Source organism: Brassica napus, chromosome C9 (assembly GCF_020379485.1).
Source record: "Brassica napus cultivar Da-Ae chromosome C9, Da-Ae, whole genome shotgun sequence".
NCBI lineage: Eukaryota > Viridiplantae > Streptophyta > Magnoliopsida > Brassicales > Brassicaceae > Brassica > Brassica napus.
Genome location: NC_063452.1, coordinates 2,595,586 through 2,617,404, shown reverse-complemented (window position 1 = coordinate 2,617,404; position 21,819 = coordinate 2,595,586). Strand labels below are relative to the sequence as shown.

Here is a 21,819-nt window from a genome sequence, read left to right as displayed (position 1 = left end):
TTTTTTTTTTGTATTTTGGATTGCTTTCAAATCATTTTTTTATGGAATCTCATGAATAATTAAATGACTGAACTTAAAATCCTATGCATACGTGAAGAAATTTTAAAATCTATCAACTTAAACTATCTTAAAACTTTAAAATTTGATAGGTAAGTAAATATTAATAACTTATTTTAAATCACTAATTGATTAACACCCTAATTTATTTAGTTTAGATTGTTGCATTAATCTATATACAATATAGTTATATGCATTTTACACAACCAAAAGAAATCTATCCAGCAGTAAAATTTTCTAAAAAAATTGAATAGCTGAACAATAAATTTTAAAAGAAAAACATAAAGGCAAAGTACAATATAAATGTATTACGTAACTCATTTGTTTTTTTTTGACAAACTTTTTCAATTTGAAGCACGAGAATACAAAAAATACAAGCCCAAGGCCTTAGTGTTTTGTTAGTTACCCCAATAGTTAGAAAACATTTAGACTTCTATTGGTGACTATATTTTTAGAAAACATTATCTTAGCGAAAACATCCATTTCATACGTTCAATTCATACCCGACTTATGTAACAGTGCCAAAACATACCTAAACATATATGGTCGTGCCAAAACATACCCGACTTATAATTTTTTGGCGAAATCATACACCAGTCGCCACATCAGCTGCGATGATTAATCAAGAGTAACACGACTCCAACATTAGTATTTAATTTGAATAATCACAACAAATATATAGCTCTTATAAGGACGGTTTGTGATAGAATCAAAATATTTACGAATATCTCTCTTATATAAGATTAAAATTTAATTAATTAATTAATTTTTATTAATTTTACTAAATAATAAAAAAAATATAAAATTTTACATTTGTAAATTTGTGCACATCCTCGTAAGCAAAATTAACTGACATAGCATCCACGAGAACAAAAGTGGATGATATGACAACTGGTGTGGCGACTGATGTATGATTTCGTCAAAAAATTATAAGTCGGGTATGTTTTGACAAGACCATATAAGTTGATGATGTCGTCAAAAAATTATAAGTCGGGTATGTTTTGACAAGACCATATAAGTTCAAGTATGTTTTGACACAACCATATAAATCGGGTATGAATTAAACATATCGTGATATGTTAGGTATTGAATGGTCGTTTTCCCCATTATCGTACTCTATTCTTCTTATTCTCAATGTTTGAGAATGAGTGTTTCTTATTCCAAGCCCAAGCAAATTAATCTTAGGTCAGAACTGACCAAATCCATCTTGAAAATGAAGATGGACAAAGTTGTTCAATGATCAACCGCTATTTCGATGTTAAGTAAAAGATCAAGGGTCAAATCAGATAGGTAGTGTCCATCGCATGCTCTGGACCAGCTCTGTTATAACTCGGTCTGTAAGCTTTCCTTGTCCATAATGATGCAACTAAGCTTAGCTATTTCAGTTTAAATCCTAACAACATTAATTCTTTTTTTTTTTAAAGAATCTTGCATCAATCATCATTCTTCGTGTCTACTAAATAACAGAAATTCTTCATGCTTACTTGTTGCTGAGAAATATTCGTATGGAAACAATTGAGTAAGATGTAAGCCAACAATGAGCCCATGTAGGGAATCACACAAGAGATCCCTGGGACAAGTTGAATGGGTGGATACTCAATTTAGCAAACGAAGAAATTGCAACAAAACATTAGTGGTCTCGGGACAGAGTGCGTTTGCAGAAAAACATATGAACCAAACTCAATAAGAGAGAATAAATTTGCCAGTAGATTAAGGGCCTGGATAATCATGAAATATTATCAGATCCAGGCGAGTGATACTGCCGATTTCTATTTTGCAAGGTTATAATTCTTTTATAAATTGACTGGATCATGAAAATCTTTGATCCAACCAAAGAAGCTGAACTTGCTTGTAATAACACAAGATAGAAAACTTTGTAAAATAAAACAACAAAAGTTTAAAGGATTTAAAGAGAGATGACAGGCCTTGTTAGAGAAGAGAACGAGGAGAGTTTATACTAGTAACCGGAGGGTAAAGAGATTAGGGTTTGTTTTCTATTCTTTTCTCCAGAAAATGGTTATGGGCTCATTGCTTTTATCAGCCCAATAAAAAGCCAATTTAAATATACATTGCAGAACCAAACCATTTGCAAAGAAGACACTCGTTACATGATTTATCACATACTCCCTTTGTTTAATCACATTAATCCATCTGTTTCATAAACAAATGTTTTAAATTTTTGATACATATTTAAACAAATTTATTTTTTCTTGTAGTTATATCCTTTCATGTAATTATCTATTTTCTATAATTTAAAATTAATAGGAATTCAATAAATATTAATAATAATTTTTGAATTTTATCATTATTAATTGCTACAAATATAAAAAATATAATGTGTATGTTAAAAATTATTTTTTCCCAACATATGCAACCCGATTTGAATCAAGAACCATATCGCAGTTGACGGACCACTGGAGGACGAAGGGGCAAGCTTGTTTGGTGATGCTTCTAGGTCAAAGCAACAACGTCACAACAATTGTGTAAGCTATAGAGACTCAGGGGCACAGCACGCCAAAAAACTTGAGCATCTACTTGTATTAGGATGCTAAGTACAAATGGTAATGTACGTTTTGCTATGTTTGAATCAGTTCCTATCTTCAGTTACGTTGAGCCATTTGCACCGCATTCTCGCCATCGGCGTTATCAAGGGTGTTGGGATGGATAGTTCTTGCGAAGAGGATCCTAAAATGTACAAGTCGTTGCGAGAGGAATATGTTGACCGAACACATCAGATCTTCCCATTTGTCTCGGAGCCAGAGAATGAGAAGCACCACCAGAGCGAAAGCGAAAGAAACTCCGGTGATCATAAACAATCCACGGAATCTATAAAGGGTTACAGGATTTGATGTATCATCTGCTGTGTATGGAAGTTGATTCTCAAACCATCTTTTCTCCATCTCGATAAGTCTATCGCTCGTCCTCAGGTTCAAGATTTCCCTGGACACAAGAGGCACCAACTCATCGCCCTTCTGAAACATCTGAAAACGTATCTTTTGTTGTCAGCTAAGTTAATAAAGAAGATAAAAGAGTAAGGAAACTGATGATAAGGGATACATACAAAGCCGAAACCGTTGGTGTTACATTGTGCCTTGACCATAAGAAACTTCCCAAGATTCTCTCCGAGGAGGACTTTGAGGTATGGCAACTCATCCACAATAAATGAGACAGTATTATTCAACAAGGCTTGAGCATAATCTGTAGAAGTATTGAGACCCTTGGTATTTGTTGGTCGGAATCTGGGACTAGTTAGGGCCATCTTTGCAATGAGCGAGCCGGAAAGATGCCCCACGAAATCTTTATTGGAGTTGAATCGTATCTGTTGCACCGTCATCATTGATGTCAAAGTTGCAGTATAACTTGTAGTTAATATGAGCACTGCAAATACCCAAACTGTAACTACAAATCTTGATAAGTTGTGTTGTAGTTTCTCCCCTGTCATAGATAGTAAGCAGCAGAAAGTGAGAAACTATGATTTTGATTGGTAGAACTGATAATAAAACAGTTGTAGTATACTATATAAGCAATATGTTGCATAAATTGTATATTCTCGTTAATGTATTTAATAAAGTGGTTCACATATCAGTAAATGATTCATTTATAAAATTATATCACAAAACAATTATATGATAAATATAAATTAATTTTGAAATATGGAATACTATTCTTTTAATATTTTTTTTAAAAAAATTGTAAATCTTATTTCAAAACATTTAATTTTTTTTGGATATAAACATAATTTTGATATCATTAAATAAAACAAATGAATTATATATATATATATTTTTAAAAGTTTTATATATTCGAAATGCGAAGGCTCTATCAAAAGACTCAAATGAGAGTATTGAGCAAAAACATTTGAAGGTCATTTGCTTCTTCTAAATATATTTTTTTAAAATGTTTTTAGAATAACTGTTGATTGGATAATAAATAGAATAATGCTTTTGCAAATGGTTTACCAATGAATACTACTTAAAGCATCACTCCATTCTCTTTTGACCAAGATTAGCAAAGAAGACATGTGAAAAAGGTAGAGTACTTACTATGGGCATAAACAAGGGTAGAGAAGCCAAACCAAAATATAACTCCCATCTGTTTCGGCCAAGAACCCTGGAACTCTTTGTTATCATGTTTTTCTATCAACCAAACTATAGTGCCCGTCAAGACAAAGAAAGCTGCACTTGTTATCCAAAGGTCTCGTTTTAGAGGATGGAAGAACACCCACATACTTGTCTCCTTTGGTGCTACAGTTCCAAGGCCCATCTCGGTGAATGGCATCGTAAAATCAACATACATTGATCTATTGGCAGTGATTGTAATATCTCCCACAGCTGCATCATATTTATCTTTCTGTTGGGATGCAACACATAAATGATTCAGTTTCCACACACTCAACATGAAAAAGATACTTGTAATCATAAACTGAGCCATGGTTAGTAGTACTTACCTGACTATAAAGTGCATATGCAAGTCTGTTGTAGTTACTTCCATTGCGCCAAGGGATGAACTCCAATTCATAGTTGAAAGGTGAAATGGCAGCCCGGAAGACTTCTATACAGAACCCTTCCGCAGTTGTAACATTTGTTGCCAGATCAGTCTCCACCTTCATCAGTCTTGGGAACCTGTTGCTTGATGTAACCAAAACCCTCAGCTTTCTTCTTTTGCTTTCTCCAAGAGCGCGCCCTCCCGGAGTTTGAGCAGACCCACCAGGCCAGATTATGGTCTCCTCTAACTTATTAAAATGTCTTCTACTGCTGAAACTACCATTGCCATTCCAGAACCCTATTCTCCTCTCACCTGATTCCAACAAATTCACAATCTCAAACTTGTTTGACAAGAACTTCTTATCCTTCACTCGAAAGTCACCACTCAAACCCTTAAACCTACACTCAGTGATAGCCGCAAGGAGAGTTGATGAAGCATTCACCATCTCCGCTGATCTCGCCAGTGCCCAAGCTACATCATGAGCCCAAACATCAGAGATACTCAACCGAGCTTTCTCCGACCAAACATCTTCTTCATTACTTCTCAATCTCCAAGTGAAATTCTGAAGCTCTTTTGACATTGGAACATAAGTCTTGAACCCAACCACACCCTCCATTGCCTCTTCTCCAGAACCATCGCTGTTCTCATGGAAACTGCTCATGCTTTTGGCAGTGAGGATCCAAGCAAAACCTTCACCCATCATCCCCAATCTCTCAGCACATGTGAAGAGACGAGTAGCAACAACCTCAGACGAGTGCACAACAAAGACACTCGCCCCCAAGTCCTTCATCTTCCCTAACCGATCCATAACCATTTCCTCGCTAGAAGTCATTGCAAAACCAACCTTGGACTGTACACCAACGCCTTCCTCATAAAAATGATCCACCATGATTTGCATACTCTCTCTCCAGTCATCTTCATCCTCGTAAACAAGAGCAACACTCTTCCAACCAAACCCATGGATGAAAGCTGTGATCCCCTTCGCCTCGGAGGAAGAATCATGCGTCGCTTGGATCAAATGACTGTATCTGCTCAACGACGGTGAGATCGGAGAGTTGAGTGAGATCACAGGAACCCTAGCTTTCTCTCCAATCTCCGCCAAGAGCTTCGTCTCCAGCAACGAACTCCCGCCGATGATGATCGCATCCACTCCTTCAGCTTGCAGCAGATCTACAGCTGTTTCATTTCGCAAGATTGTGAGTGAATGGTGAGACAGAGGGGAGAGTGTGGATGGAGAATGTTACCAGAAGCGAGAGCGAGGAGAGGCTCTCCCTGAGAGTCTCTGATTGAGAGAGAGACTCTTGTTTTGTAATCACTGTTGATGGCGTAAAATTCGGAAAGCGCCGTTGAAGCAGAGCTTCTCACTGTCTTCCCCTCCACGGAATCCAAATTCAAAACCAATCCGACCCGGATCCGAACTGGTTCGTGATCGGATACGGAGCCTTCCTGAACGTCATCGTTTTGACTTGAAGCGAAACAGATGAAGAGAAGCAGAACAAGAAGAAATGAGACTGCCAGTATTGGGTTTTGAATTCCAAACTTCTCCATTAAAAAAAAAAAGTTTCCGATTAGAAAGGAAAAGACACACGTTAATTATTTACTTTATCATTCTTGTTCCTTTTTATTTTATATGACCGATTCTAAGTCAACCCATGCCGTGTTTTGTTTTTCCTCTGAAGAAGAAGAATATAATGTAGGTTCTCCATTGGACCGTATGATTTTTAAGAAGATATAGCATTAGTCAACGGGTTCATCAGCATAGTAATATAGCATGTCTATGCTGATGAGTTAATTGGTCTCTAATTCTTGACCAATTACAGTTCATGCGAAAAATAGTTGTAATCAAAATAGGCCTAATAGGACCGACCAATGGTTAATCCAATCATTTGACAGCTCTAAGATAAAATGATTATTTATTAGGATTACATATGTTCAAAAGGAAAATCAGTGTGAGTTTCCCGACGTTGGCTATACTCTTTTGTCACATTATTTTGTGGAAATTCAACAGTCATTTTATAATGATCCAGTCAAAGTTTAAAAGTAGGGGAAATGATCAAATGATGACTTCATAGTTCAAAGAAATTGTCAAAGAGACCAATTTTAGCTACAATTAAAGACACAAATACAGCATTTGTCAAGGCTGTAAGAAAACAGATGTATTTTCTTTTGGTATTGGACGTATCAACCTGACTTGTTATCTAACGTTGTACTCCTGTTTTGGACTGTATTAAACTTTTTTGTCGGGAAGAACTAGTCAACGAGTTCATAGATGCGAATAAGTCAAAGATCTAAAATCTAGAAGTAGAGGGGAATTATGAAGTCGTCTCTCATCTCAAAAGTAAACCATCTCTAATGATCGATCAAACTTGGTCAACATCCTTTAGGACAGCAACTTCAGGCAAGCCAACCAGTCCTTCTATCACAAGGGCACCTACTTAATTGGCTATCTAACGGCAACCGGTCATGAAATTTGAGAAGTCCAAAAAAAAATTTATATAAATGAACTGGTTTATTCTTTATTAAAAAAAGTTTTACATCTATAGTAATTTAAAAAAAAATAGAATTATGTCTTTAAGATGTAAAAAAATTCTATAAAGTAACATTAATATATTGTTATCATTGATACACTCTTAATCAATTATTTGTTTTTATTTTATTTTATATTTGAATGTTATATATATATATATTTATATTAATATTAATATTAATACACTACAAGAAAACAGCGGTATTCTGACGGACATTCCGACGGAAAATGAAATCCTCGGAATTTCCCGAAGAAATTCCGAGGAAATTCCGAGGAAACCCAAAATTTGGGTTTCCTCGGAATTTCCTCGGAATATACCGACGGAATTCCGAGGAAACATCAATCCGTCGGAATATTCCGAGGAAATTCCGAGGAAAAATGTGTTCCTCGGAAAAAACCGACGGAATTCCGAGGAAACATTAATCCGTCGGAATATTCCGAGGAAATTCCGAGGAAAAATGTGTTCCTCGGAAAAAACCGACGGAATTCCGAGGAAACATTAATCCGTCGGAATATTCCGAGGAAATTCCGAGGAAATATTATAGGGATTTTACAAAATTCCGAGGAAATTCCGACGAACTAGTGATCGATCGATGCGTTTTTGGACATATACCCATCGATCGATCACATTGTTACGCTTTGGTCCATCTTAGTGATCGATCGATGCGTTTTTGGACATAAATCCATCGATCGATCCGTTTATAAAAAAACATTCGAGATTTTGAAACCCCAAACACTAGTTCCTCGGAATTTCCTCGGAATATTCCGAGGAAATTCCGAGGAAAAATGTGTTCCTCGGAAAAAACCGACGGAATTCCGAGGAAACATTAATCCGTCGGAATATTCCGAGGAAATTCCGAGGAAATATTATAGGGATTTTACAAAATTCCGAGGAAATTCCGACGAACTAGTGATCGATCGATGCGTTTTTGGACATATACCCATCGATCGATCACATTGTTACGCTTTGGTCCATCTTAGTGATCGATCGATGCGTTTTTGGACATAAATCCATCGATCGATCCGTTTATAAAAAAACATTCGAGATTTTGAAACCCCAAACACTAGTTCCTCGGAATTTCCTCGGAATATTCCGAGGAAATTCCGAGGAACACTTGATATCCTCAATCGATCGATGGGATAATCTCATCGATCGATCACATTCTTACGGCCCGGTGCATCTACGTGATCGATCGATGCGTTTTTGAATATATATATACATCGATCGATGCGTTTATAAAAAAAAATTGACGTTTTGAAACCCCAAACACTAGTTCCTCGGAATTTCGTCGGAATATTCCGAGGAAATTCCGAGGAAGAAGAGGGTTTCCTCGGAATTCCCTCGGAATATTCCGAGGAAATTCCGAGGAAATAGGGTTTTTAAACCGAAAACAACGTTTTGCGGTTTGAATAACACCTATATAACCCTTATTAAGGGCCTTACGTTCATTATGAAGTCAAAAATTTGTTCCTTACCCTATAATAAACACTTTTCCGATTGTATGAACGAAATCCCCACAACATAAGAGAAACACTTATACACTTTAATGAACGGTAAAGGGAATACTTACAATTCGTTTTGAAATTTTTTATTTCATGGTTTATGCTCATCTATACAAAGAATCCTCAATGGTATGCATTACAATTGTATAAGAAATGAAATACGGCAAAAAAAATTGATGTTTTGAAACCCCAAACACTAGTTCCTCGGTATTTCCTCGGAATATTCCGAGGAAATTCCGAGGAACACTTGATATCCTCAATCGATCGATGGGATAATCTCATCGATCGATCACATTCTTACGGCCCGGTGCATCTACGTGATCGATCGATGCGTTTTTGAATATATATACATCGATCGATGCGTTTATAAAAAAAAAATTGACGTTTTGAAACCCCAAACACTAGTTCCTCGGAATTTCCTCGGAATATTCCGAGGAAATTCCGAGGAACAATATAAATTAATAGAAATACATGCACAGGATATTTTTTTCCTCGAATTAATGAAAATATTCCGAGGAAATTCCGACGGATATTTAAGTGGCCGTCGGAATTTCCTCGGAATATTTTCATTTAACCGGGCAAACAAGCCGCCAAATATTTCGCGAAAATTGAAATTGAAATACTGAGGGAATTCCGACGGAAAATATCCGTCGGACCCAAAGTTTTATAAACTTGAAACGCATCTTCTTCCCCATTTCTCTCTTCTTCCCCATTTCTCTCTTCTTCCTCTCCGGCGATCTCTCTCTCCTTCCGGCGTTCTCCACCTTCTCTCGCGACGATCTCTCCGGCGAATCCTTTCCATTCCCTTGCAAATCATGTAAGGACCCTATCCCACTCTCTTAGGTCCTATTTGTTAGGTTTTTAAGTAGATTTGATGATTTTAGAAGGTTTTTGATAGATTTTTGTTAGGGTGATTGGTTAGGATTGTGATTTGTTGTGTAATAGGTTTAGAATTGTGATTTGGTTGTGTTGAATTGATTTAGAACTTTTTTTATAAATTGTTCATTATTTTTGTATTTACAAAACGTTTTTTCTATATAAATTCGATTTTACAAAACGTTTTTTGTATATAAATTCGATTTTTGGATTTATAAAAGATGATTTCATATTTATTAAAATATTTATATTTATTAAAACTAATTTTGTATTTATAAAACATTTTTTTGATTTATAAACACTATTTTTTTTTTTTTGTATTTATAAAAACTATTTTTAAATATACAAACCGTTCTTTGTATATAAATTCGATTTTTGGATTTATAAAAGATGATTTCATATTTTAAAATTAATTTTGTATTTATAAAATATTTTTTTTGATTTAAAAACACTATTTTATTGTTTTTTGTATTTATAAAAACTATTTTGTATTTATAAAAAGATGATTTCATATCTATAAAAATATTTATATTTATAAAACTAATTTTGTATTTATAAAACATTTTTTGATTTATAAACACTCTTTTATTATTTTTTGTATTTATAAAAACTATTTTGTATTTATAAAAAGATGATTTCATATTTATTAAAACTAATTTTGTATTTATAAAACGTTTTTTTTATTTATAAAAACTATTTTATTATTTTTTGTATTTTAAATATGTTTTCTATTTCAATTTTAATTTTATATTTTCGAATTTCAATTTAAAAAAATAAATTTATAATTTTTTTTTTTAATTTTGGAAATATTCCGAGGAAGTTTATCCCTCGGAATATTCCGACGACATCTTCCTCGGAATATTCCGAGGAATTTCCGACGAACTTGTGGTCCTCGGAAATTCCGAGGAAATAGGGTTTCCTCGGAATTCCGTCGGAAATTTCCGAGGGATTTCCGAGGAAATATGAATTTCCGAGGAGTTATTTCCGAGGATTTTTTTCGTCGGTATGTCGTCGGAATAGCGTTATTCCGACGACATACCGACGATTTTTTCCCTCAGTATGCCGTTGTTTTCTTGTAGTGATATATAACATATGTTTTTAAAAAATGGAGATCTTATTCAAATGTTTCATGCCAATGGGGTCAAACCAGGTTCTCTAACAGTCTAATGAATTTTTTTATCCTAATAAAAATTGCAGAACTTCCATGAGAAATAAATTGATTGATCTAAGAGGAGATTATGTTTGGTAGATGGTAGGAGAAACAACGTAGAATCAAACTAAAAAGGATGTTTAGGATCTTACTAATAGAAATTAGAATAAGCCTTTGTAATGGATCTGGTGTGAATGGGTTTTGAAGAGTAGGTTATACTATGTAGGATTATTCATGGTGTAGGTCTACACTATCATTTTTTCCTTGTTTGTTGGTTCCTCTTACACATGATTTCTGAGCAGATCAATATATACAGTAGCCAAATGTTTGGGTGTGATGTAGCCGTTAAACTATAGACCATTACTATGAGAGAAACTAACTCCTGTTAGCTGCTGAAGAAAAAATTGGTCTGAAAACAAGCCAATAAATCCTCCATAGCTCTATAAGTATACATACCAGAAACCTTCTCAGCGATTTCCAAACTGATGCTCAGCAATTTCAAATCTCAAGAAACTTCAGTAAATATAATTAATTTTTTCAAAGGTTATCATCACCTGATAAAGAATCATAGAAAACATATTTTTTTTGAAATTGCATTTACATATGGTAATGAATATATTGTTCAAAGAGAACTTAAGTAATATATAGAGAGTTAGAGTCAATCTAGTTTAAGTTGAAAACCCATAATAAGTCTGAATCTGACACATATATTGCTATGTTTGAACCAGTTCCTATCTTCAGTTACGTTGAGCCATTTGAACCGCATTCTCGTCATCAAGAGGGTTGGGATGGATACTTGTTGCGAAGAGGATCCTAAAATGTACAAGTCGTCGCGAGAGGAATACGTTGACCGAGTTCATCAGATCGTCCCAGTTGTCTCGGAGCCAGGTAATGAGAAGTAGTGCAAGAGCCAAAGCTGAAGAAACTCCAGTGATCATAAACAATCCGCGGAACATATAAAGAGTTAGAGGATTTGATGTATCATCTGCTGTGTATGGAAGTTTATCCTCAAACAATCTTTTCTCCATCTCACTTATTCTGTCGCTCGCCCTTAGTTTCAAGATCTCCATGGACACACGATGCACCAGGTTGTCGCCCTTCTGAAACATCTGAAAACGTATCTTTTGTCAGTTAAGTTAATAAACAAGATGAAGAGTAAAGCCGAAAACTGATGAGGGATACGTACAAAGCCGAAACCAATGGTGTTACAATGTGCCTTGACCATGAGAAACTTTTCAGGATTCTCTCCAATGAGGACTTTGAGGTATGGCAACTCATCGACAACAAATGAGACAGTATTGTCCAACAAAGCTTGAGCATATTCTTTAGAAGTATTGAGACCCTTGGTGTTCGTTGATCGGAATTTGGGACTGGTTAGGGACATATTTGCAATGAGGGAGCCCGAAAGATGCCCCACATGATCTTTATTAGAGTTGAATCGTATCTGTTGCACCGTCATCATTGATGTCAAAGTTGCAGTATAGCTTGTAGTCAATATGAGCACTGCAAATATCCAAACTGTAACTACAAATCTGGATAAGTTGTGTTGTAGTTTCTCCCCTGTCATAAATAGTAAGCATCAGAAGGTGAGAAACTAATTAGTAAAAACATCAAGTCCATTCTCTTGTGACCAAGATTAGCATATAAGACATGTGAAAAAGGTAGAATACTTACTATGCGCATAAACAAGGGTAGAGAAACCAAACCAAAATATAACTCCGATCTGTTTCGGCCAAGAACCCTGGAACTCTTTGTTATCAGGTCTTTCTATCAACCAAACTATAGTGCCCGTCAAGACAAAGAAAGCTGCACTTGTTATCCAAAGGTCTCGCGTTAGAGGATGGAAGAACACCCATATACTACTCTCCCTTGGTGCTACTATTCCAAGACCCATGTCGGTGAATGGCATAGTAAAATCAACATACTTCGATCTATCGGCAGTGATTGTAATATCTCCCACGGCTGCATCATATTTGTCTTTCTGTGGGATTCAACACAAAAGAAAAAAAATTCAAATGGAAATGATCCAGTGTTGCAACACTCAACATGAAAAGATACTTGTAATCATAAACTGAGCCATGGTTAGTACCTGAGTAGAAAGTGCAATTGCAAGATTGTCGTAGTTACTTCCATTGCGCCAAGGGATGAACTCCAGATCATAGTTGAAAGGTGCAATGGCAGCCTGGAAGACTTCTATACAGAACCCTTTCACAGTCGTAACATTTATTGCTGAAGTCTCCACCTCCATCAGGCTTGGGAATCTGTTGCTAGATGTAACCAAAACCCTCAGCTTTCTTCTTTTGCTTTCTCCTAGAACGCGCCCTCCCGGAGTTTGAGCAGACCCACCTGGCCAGATTATGGCCTCTAACTTGTTAAAATGTCTTCTACTGCTGAAACTACCATTGCCATTCCAGAACCCAATTCTCCTCTCACCTGATTCCAACAAATTCACAATCTCAAACTTGTCTGACAAGAACTTCTTATCCTTCACTTGGAAGTCACCACTCAAACCCTTAAACCTACACTCAGTGATAGCCTCAAGGAGGGTTGATGAAGCATTCACCATCTCCGCTGATCTCGCCAGTGCCCAAGCTACATCATGAGCCCATACACCAGAGACACTCAACCGAACATCGTCTCCATTCCCTAGTGATGTTCTCAGTCTCAAAGTGAAGTTCTGAAGCTCTCTTGACATTGGAATGTAAGTCTTGAAACCAACCACGCCTTCCATTGCCTCTTTTCCATGGAAACTGCTGCTCATGCTTTTGGCAGTGAGGATCCAAGCAAACCCTTCACCCATCATCCCCAACCTCTCAGCACATGTAACGAGACGAGTAGCAATAACCTCAGACATGTGCACCACAAACACACTCGTCCCCAAATCCTTCATCTTCCCTAACCGATCCATAACCATTTCCTCGGTTGAAGACACTGTAAAACCAGCCTTGGATTGTATACCAACGCCTTCCTCGTAAAAATGATCCACAAGCTGTTGCATACTCTCTCTCCAGTCATCGTCATCCTCGTAAACAAGACCAACACTCTTCCAATCAAACCCATGGATAAAAGCTGTGATCCCCTTCGCCTCGGATGCAAAATCATGTGCGGTTTGGATCAAGTGACTGTATCTGCTCAATGAAGATGAGATCGGAGAGTTAACTGAGATCACAGGAACCTTAGCTTTCTCCCCAATCTCCGCCAACAGCTTCGTTTCAAGAATCGAGTCCCCGGCGGTGATAATCGCCTCCACTTCTTCTGATTGCAGCAGATCTACAGCTGCGAAAGAGAGAGACAGCACATAGATTGTGAGTGAATGTTTGACAGAGGAAGAAGAAGAATGTGAGTACGTTACCAGAAGCGAGAGCAAGGAGAGGCTCTCCGTGAGAGTTTCTGATAGAGAGAGAGACTCTTGTTTTGTGATCAGTGTTAATGGAGTAGAAGTCGGAAAGTGCCGTTGTAACAGATCTTCCCACCATTTTTCCCTCCAGAGAATCCATATCCAAAACTAACCCCACCCGGATCCGAACCCATTTAGACGCGGAGTCTTCGTAAACGTCATCGTTTTGGCTGGAAGCAAAACAGGTGAAGAGAAGCAGAACAAAAAGAAATGATACTAGTAGAATTGCGTTTTGAATCCCAAATCTCTTCATTTAGAAAAAAAAAACTTTCCGATTACGAAGCGCACGAATACTTTATCGTTTTTATAAACATGTATTTATATAAACCGATTCAACCTATACCGTGTTTTTCCTTTGTAGAATTATATATTCCAACAAGAAGAATAGAATACAAACTATTCGTATAATAGAAAATTCATATTCAACAAGTTACCTACATGGAGGGGGGATTCGGGGGAATAAGTCAAAGATATAAAATCTAGAAGTAGATGAAAAATGTATGAACTCAGTCTCCATCTCAAAAGTAAAACCACGATCAAACTTGGTCAACATCCTTTTTAGGCCGCAACTTCAGAGTTCAGACAATGCAACCCATAAATCGTCTATCACAAGGGCTCCCGCGTATCTAACGGTCCAACCAGTGCCGTCCCATAGCTTGGGGTGGCCTAAAGAACTACTATAAAATTATGTGGCCTTTTATACAAATAGTTACACAAAACCAATACAAAAATGCATAACAATCACTGAATATGGTTTGAAAATACCAACTATTTTGGACTACAAAATGATCGTACAATGGCATGCTTGTTTATACATCTTTTGGATCTGCATCGCCTTTGTAGACGCTGGATATGCCGATAAGCCTCTTGATCACGAGAGCTAAGGTCGGTTGGGCAATACAAAATTAAATACCATGAAAGCAAGGAAGAAAACAATACAGCATTAAATGCATAATTAATAGAAAATTCTGAGCATTTTTGTTTTGTTTCGAGTAGGGTTGATCCTTAAAAATACTAAATCATCCGTACACAATAACAACATCAAAGGAAAACAGCTTGTAGGAGAGTAAGGGGTTAAAGAGCTGCCACAAGTTAAAACCATAGAAGAGAGTCACAGTCACATTCACCATCACCTTAGTTGAAAGTAAGGAGGAGGAGGAGCCTGGTACTGATAGCAGTTCCCGTAGAAGTTCCCGTGAGCAGCAGCAGCGGGGTTGAAAGTGTAAGTCTGAGGAGGAGGCGGTGGAGCCTGTGCTGCCATGATTGGACCGGCAAGGAACGGTCTGTTGTCATACACATACTGCGGATACCTCTCAGGGATGATGGCTCTACCATATCCTGTCTTGTTGATGTTGTTGTCAGTGACTCGAGGTTGAGCACCACGTGGTCGTTTTGTCTGAGGCTTTGTGGGTTCCGTTGCTTTCTTTTTCTCTGCTTTGGCCTTTTCCAGCTCCAGAATCCGTTTGTGTAGTGGCTCAACTGGGTACTGCTCTTCCAGGTTATGCTCTTCGACACACTTTACCACAGCTTTAACACCTGTAAGCTCCCGCTCATTGAACTCATCCTGCATTTAGCACACATAATAATAATGTATCATAATCTGAGCTTGAATCTTGCGTCAGCAAGTCCTAAGATGCTTCATACGCTTAAAGTAAAATAATAATGAATGCATTTGTTTTAAGGGAGCACAAGCCTGAACAGCAGAAGATGCATTACCTGGGAGGAAGATCTCTTTGCCTCAGTCAAGTAAGACTTCAGTAACTCCACAGGTGGGAACTGTTCTGTGAGTTCAAATGCAAACGCCAAGTTAACTGCATCAATGTGCCTTCCACTCTTCAGGAGAACTTCAATCACACCTGCAATATATTAAGGCAAAAAAAAATCCAGTTATCGCTAGACAATATAGTTAGGCGCTTTATATTGGATTATTGATTAGGCGGGCGCCTAGAGCGATTTTTTGAATGCCTATACCGATTTTTTCAAAAAAAATATCGTTCACGAAAATCGTTTATTTTAGGTCTAAATATATGCACTAGGCGGACGCTTAGACCGATTTTTAGAACATTGTTCACTATATATACCAAACATCAACCAGATTATAAAAAAAATTGCATAACAATGTAGGATAACAAACCAGGCATTTTTTCTGAGAGTCCAAGAGAACGGCAAAGCTCAGCAGCCTGGCGACGACGCGAAACCATTGGGATCAGCTTCAAGAGCTCATCCTCTTTAAACTCCTTAACAGCAGCAAAACTAGCCAGCAGTTGCAGGAACGCATGGGCCTCCAAAGAGTTACCATTGCAAGCTTAACCAACGTCGGGAAAAACTCACACTGAATTTCCCTTTTGTCCAATTAAATAATGTTGTCTCTATTGGTAATGAACCCGTTGACAAAGGAAAACAAAACACGGCATAGGTAATAGTGAATAACAAGAGAGAGAGGTTTAATCCGGAAAGTAAAAAGAGAGATAGAGCAAAGAAGGAAAATCTTATTTGATTGTTTTGATTTGTTTATGGGAACATCTCATATATATAGGGTTACAAGTATTGCAAATGGCAGATGAGATATGATAAACTAATAATCCATTGTCTTGAGACCTTAACCCACCATGCATGCTTGTCTTTTGTAGTGGCATCTCCATTGTTTTGAGACCTTAACCAACAATGCATGTTTGTCCCTTGTAGTGGCATTTCCATTGTCTTGAGACCTTAACCAACCATGCATGCTTGGCATCTCCATTGTCTTGAGACCTTAACCAACCATCTTGTTTCTTATTGCTTCATTTTCACACTCCCCCTAAAGCTTGACCATAGGGACTGGTCAAGCTTGGAAACCATGAAGCATTCCCTCATTAAAACCTTTAGCTTGGAAAAACCTCATTGGATAAAAACCAAGCCAAGGAAAAAGAGTAGAACACTTCATGGCTAAGAGGATTAATGTGATGAAAAATCTACGAGTCCTAACTTGGAATGTATGAACTCGCAAACCTTGGTGCTTGCAGCCTTGGTGAAGATGTCAGCTAGTTGATCCTCACTTTTTGTGAAGCAGGGTAAGATGATCCTTTGTTCCACTGCTTGCCTAACTTTATGACAATCCACCTCAAAGTGTTTTGTCCTCTGATGGAACACACTGTTGGAAGCTATGTGTATTGCTGCTTGATTATCACAATGCATGGTGATTGGAGTTGATGTCTCTATACCCATGTCTCGAAGTAGGTTTCTGATCCAAATCAACTCACTAGTGAGCTTCCTCATTGCTCTATATTCAGCTTCAGCACTTGAGCATGACACTATCTTCTGTTTCTTGCTCTTCCAAGTGACAAGATTGCCTCCAATAAATGTACAATAGCCGGTGGTGGATCTCCTATCCACTCTGTCTCCTGCCCAATCAGCATCACAATACCCAACTATCTCTGTATTTTTGTTGCATCCCATCCACACTCCTTGCCCTGGCGCCTCTCTTAGGTATCTTAGGATCCTTTCAACCATGTTCCAATGGTGTATCTTGGGAGCTTGCATATTCTGGCTTACTTGGTTAACTGCAAAGCATACATCAGGCCTGGTGATGGTGAGATATATCATCTTTCCTACCATTCTTCTATAGTGTTTAACGTCAGCATAGGGCTTGTCTTCAATCTCCCCCTCACGCAACACCTTATACCCATCTTCTAGTGGAGTCTTGGCTACTCTCGCTCCAAGCTTTCCTGCCTCATTCAAAAGATCAAGTGTGTACTTCCTTTGAGATAAGAAAAGCCCCTCTTTAGAGCAGCATATTTATATCCCTAGAAAGTACTTTAGCTCACCCAAATCATTAATATCAAAAGTAGACTTAAGAAAGACTTTGGTTGAGATAATACCTTCCTTGTCACTTCCAGTGATGATAATATCATCTACATAAATAAGAATCACCACAAATCATTCATTGCTTGCTTGTGAGTGTGAAGAGTGTATGATCAGCTTCTGATTTTACAAACCCTCTTCCATTGAGAGTTGTACTCAGTTTGTGGTACCAAGTCCTTGGTGACTGTTTTAACCCATAGATTGCTTTCTTCAACCTTAGGACATTCCGTGGCTTGACCATGTCTTCCATACCCGGAGGTGGCCTCATGTAAACCTCATCCTCCAGCTCTCCTTGAAGAAAAATATTCTTGACATCCATCTGCTATAAATCCCATTCCAAGTTCACTGCCAATGAGAGTAGAATCCTTATGGTGTGGAGTTTAGCTACTGGTGCAAATGTATCCATATAGTCTTCTCTATAGACTTGGGTGTATCCTCTTGCAACTAGTCTTATTTTCTTTCTTTCTGGTTTCCCATTGGCAAGGTACTTGATGGTGAAGAGTAGACGGCTTGTAACAGCTTTCTTTCCTTTGGGAGCTCAGTCTCATACCAAGTATCATTCTTGATCATGGCACCAACTTCATCCCCAACTGACGCTCTCCACTCTTCATGCTTCATGGCTTCTTCATAAGTCTTTGGTACATTCTCTTGATCTAGGTTGCTGATGAAGACTACATGCTCTTCAGATAGTCTCGCAAAAGAACATGTTGCTTGGATAGGATGAGCTACTGCATTGTTATTGAAGTATACTTTGGTGTCCATCCACTGAGATGGTTTCTTCACCCTTGTACTCCTCCTTAATGGTTGAACTTCTTGTTGCATTCCATCTTGATCATTAACTTCTTGTTGCATTTCATCTTGATCATTAAAAACTTCTTCTTGGATAGCTTCTTCTTTTATAGCTTCCTCGTGGATGGCTTCGTCATGGATAGCTTCTTCATGGATAGCTTCCTCATGGATAACTTGCAAATTAGGTTGATTTCCCCCCTCATGATCAGGATGGACTGCTTCTTCAATTGATGCAGCTTCATCCACATCTGGAGGTATAGGTGAAGTGCTCGGTACGCCACTTGTTTGAGGCTGGCTGATGCCTAGGCTTTCCAGAATGATTCTCAAGTTGTTTGCCCTATCTGAAGATCCTTGTGAGAGATCCTGAAGGCTTTCCCAACTCTTCTCATCATAGTATCCCTTTGATTCCACAAACTTAACATCCCTTGAGACCATAACTCTTCTTGATTCAGGTATGTAGCACTTGTACCCCTTCTGAGCATGAGTATATCCTATGAACATGCCTTTGGCACTATTGGCTTCAAACTTGTTTCTCTGTTCCCCTGGTATCAAGACATAGCATACACACCCAAAAACATGCAAGTGATCAATTGGAGGTTTTATTTTGTTTAATACCTGAAAGGGAGAGATATCTTGGAGGACTTTGGTGGGGCTCCTGTTGATCAAATAACATGCTGAGACCATAGCATCTCCCCAGAACCTCTTTGGAACATTGGTATGAAACATCATGCTCCTTGCAACCTCCATAAGATGGCGATTCTTCCTTTCAGCAACTCCATTCTGTTGTGGTGTGTATGGGCAACTTGTTTGATGGATTATGCCATGTTTTGCTAAGTGATGTTTGAAAGCAGTGCTTGTGTATTCTCCTCCATTATCAGACATAAAAATTTTGATCTTGGAATTGAAATGGTTAAATACATAGTTTTGGAAGTTAATAAAAGCTTCTAAAACTCTATCTTTAGTTTGAATCAAGGTGAGCCATGTATATTTTGATTTTTCATCTATGAATGTAACAAAATATTTATGGTTCTCCCTAGACACACAAGGTGCTGTCCAAACATCAGAGTGCACAAGATCAAGGCAATTTTCGTAAATAGTCTTAGAAGTAGGGAAAACAGATCTCTGATGTTTACCAAGAATACAAGCATCACAACTTTTATTCTTTAAAGATAGGTTAGGTAACATCAGTCCTAAGGCACAATAATGAGGATGACCTAATTTAGCATGCCATAAAACATCACTAGCTAACACAGAAGCAGAATTAAAAGCACAAGATAAATCTGAAAGCTTGGTGTCTTGAAGCAAGTAAAGTTCTCCCTTGCTCACACCCTTTCCCAGCATCTTCATGGTCTTAATATCCTAAAAGCACACATCATTAGGACTGAAAATAACATTGCAATTTAGATCATTGGTTGCTCTCTTAACAAATAATAAGTTGGATGTGAAAGTAGGCATATAAAAAGCTTGAGACTCCTTATCAAATAGTTTCAAGTTTCCTACTTCTTCAATTGGAATTATATCACCATTAGCAATCACTACACTCCCTAGAGCAGGTTTAACATCACTAATCAGTCTAGCATCCCTAATCATATGATGAGAAGCTCCCGAATCAATGATCAAAGGTCTAGTAGTATGTGAAGCACTGTGAATAGAATTTAAAGCATTGACACTGATGTTACCAGAGTTTGCATTGATAGCCTTGATAAGGGCTTCAATGTCTGACTTGCGGATGAAGGCATCATCAGGGGATGGCTGAGACATGGCATGGGATGTGGATCCGCCAGTGTGGGTGGTTGAGATCATAGATCTTCCATCTTCTCCTATGCGCATGGAGCCTGGTACTGTGGTTTCATGAGCTCTTGCTTCATGTGCTTTGGCCTGGTTGTATCTGTTGGTTGAAGCAGGTCTGAGGTGAGGATGGAGGATTCAACAATTGGTTTTGGAGTGTCCTAGATTCTTGCAGTGCTCACAAGTCACATACTTGTCTCCTCCTCTTCTTGGTTTGAAGTGTGCTTTGTTGACTGAAGCACTCTCCATCTTCTCAGCTTTGTTTGCCATAGACAGTTCCTCTTTTCCACCAAAGAGACCATCTGAGCCTAGCTCCTTCCGAAGTTGAGCACACACATCATCATAGCTTGGAAGATCTTTAGCTCTCATTATGTGTTTAAGTATATCATTGAAGCTTGGATTGAGTGTGAGAAGCAATCCAAAAACCTTGTCTTGCTCACGCCTCTCTTCTAGTGTACTAGGATCAGTGGTACTTGGTCTCAGCATCTCAAGTTCAGACCACAGCTGGTTGTACTTCCCAAGGTGCTTGGTGAAGTCCATCTCCTCTTGCTGCAAGTTGTTGATTGCCCTCTTAACCTCAAAAATTCTGGTGAGGTTTGAAGTGTTGCCATATATCTTGTGTAAGGTATCCCATAGCTTCTTTGCAGTCTCACAGTGTGAGTAAGACTCTATGATAGGAGTATCAAGTGAGCCTTGCAAGATAAACAGCACCATGAGATCCTCCTGACCCCATTTGCCTTCGTCTACCACTATAACCTCCTTGCCATCTTCTCCTTGGGTGATTTGTCTTGGGGCCTCACTTGTGGTGATGTGCTCCCATAGACCTCTTCCTCCAAGAGCTGTCTTGGTCAATCTCGACCAGGTAATGCAGTTAGGACCTTTCAGGATGACTGGAATCCTCACTAGCTTGTGCTGCTCCATCTTTGCTTGCTATTTTCCAGCGGATAAAAAGAAAATGCTTGCTATCTTTGCTTGCTATTTTCCAAGAAGAAATTTGAATTTCTGAGGCTAGACAAGAGAGAAAACAAGGGAAGCTAAGATATGTTCTATAGAAATGAAGAAAGTAAACCAAACAAGTAAAAGAGTAAGGTGAATAGAGTATATTTGCGGAAGCAGTTTGGTGTTCAAGAGCCTGGAGGCTCTGATACCATGTTAGAAATTGAAGAACATAGTGAAGAACAAGAGAGAGAGAGAGATGTTTAATCTAGAAAGTAAAGAGAGAGATAGAGTAAAGAAGGAGAATCTTATTTGCTTGTTTTGATTTGTTTATGGAAACATTCCATATATATAGGGGTTACAAGTATGGTAAATGGTAGATGAAATATGATAAACTAATAATCCATTGTCTTGAGACCTTAACTCACCATGCATGTTTGTCCCTTGTATTAGCATCTCCATCGTCTTGAG

The 21,819-nt window shown here is 37.9% G+C and overlaps 3 protein-coding genes across 3 annotated transcripts; all 3 read right to left on the bottom strand.

Annotated features, from left to right (window-relative positions):
- Window positions 1-2,330: 2,330 nt before the first annotated feature.
- LOC106428178 (glutamate receptor 1.2) lies at window positions 2,331-6,899 on the bottom strand. The gene is made up of 5 exons (XM_013868930.3): window positions 5,787-6,899; window positions 4,505-5,718; window positions 4,101-4,407; window positions 3,119-3,492; window positions 2,331-3,038 (listed from the first exon to the last, which is right to left on the bottom strand). Exons 1-5 carry the CDS (start codon window positions 6,088-6,090, stop codon window positions 2,658-2,660), a joined length of 2,580 nt encoding a protein of 859 aa, XP_013724384.2. The 5' UTR covers window positions 6,091-6,899; the 3' UTR covers window positions 2,331-2,657.
- Window positions 6,900-11,329: 4,430 nt separating this feature from the next.
- On the bottom strand, window positions 11,330-14,266 carry LOC106428179 (glutamate receptor 1.2-like). Its single transcript, XM_048769656.1, has 5 exons — window positions 13,951-14,266; window positions 12,688-13,874; window positions 12,273-12,579; window positions 11,785-12,158; window positions 11,330-11,707 (listed from the first exon to the last, which is right to left on the bottom strand). Exons 1-5 carry the CDS (start codon window positions 14,246-14,248, stop codon window positions 11,336-11,338), a joined length of 2,538 nt encoding a protein of 845 aa, XP_048625613.1. The 5' UTR covers window positions 14,249-14,266; the 3' UTR covers window positions 11,330-11,335.
- An 858-nt stretch (window positions 14,267-15,124) lies between these two features.
- Window positions 15,125-17,172, bottom strand: LOC125592287 (FRIGIDA-like protein 3). Its single transcript, XM_048767076.1, has 3 exons — window positions 16,130-17,172; window positions 15,712-15,851; window positions 15,125-15,559 (listed from the first exon to the last, which is right to left on the bottom strand). Exons 1-3 carry the CDS (start codon window positions 16,194-16,196, stop codon window positions 15,125-15,127), a joined length of 642 nt encoding a protein of 213 aa, XP_048623033.1. The 5' UTR covers window positions 16,197-17,172.
- Window positions 17,173-21,819: the final 4,647 nt, after the last annotated feature.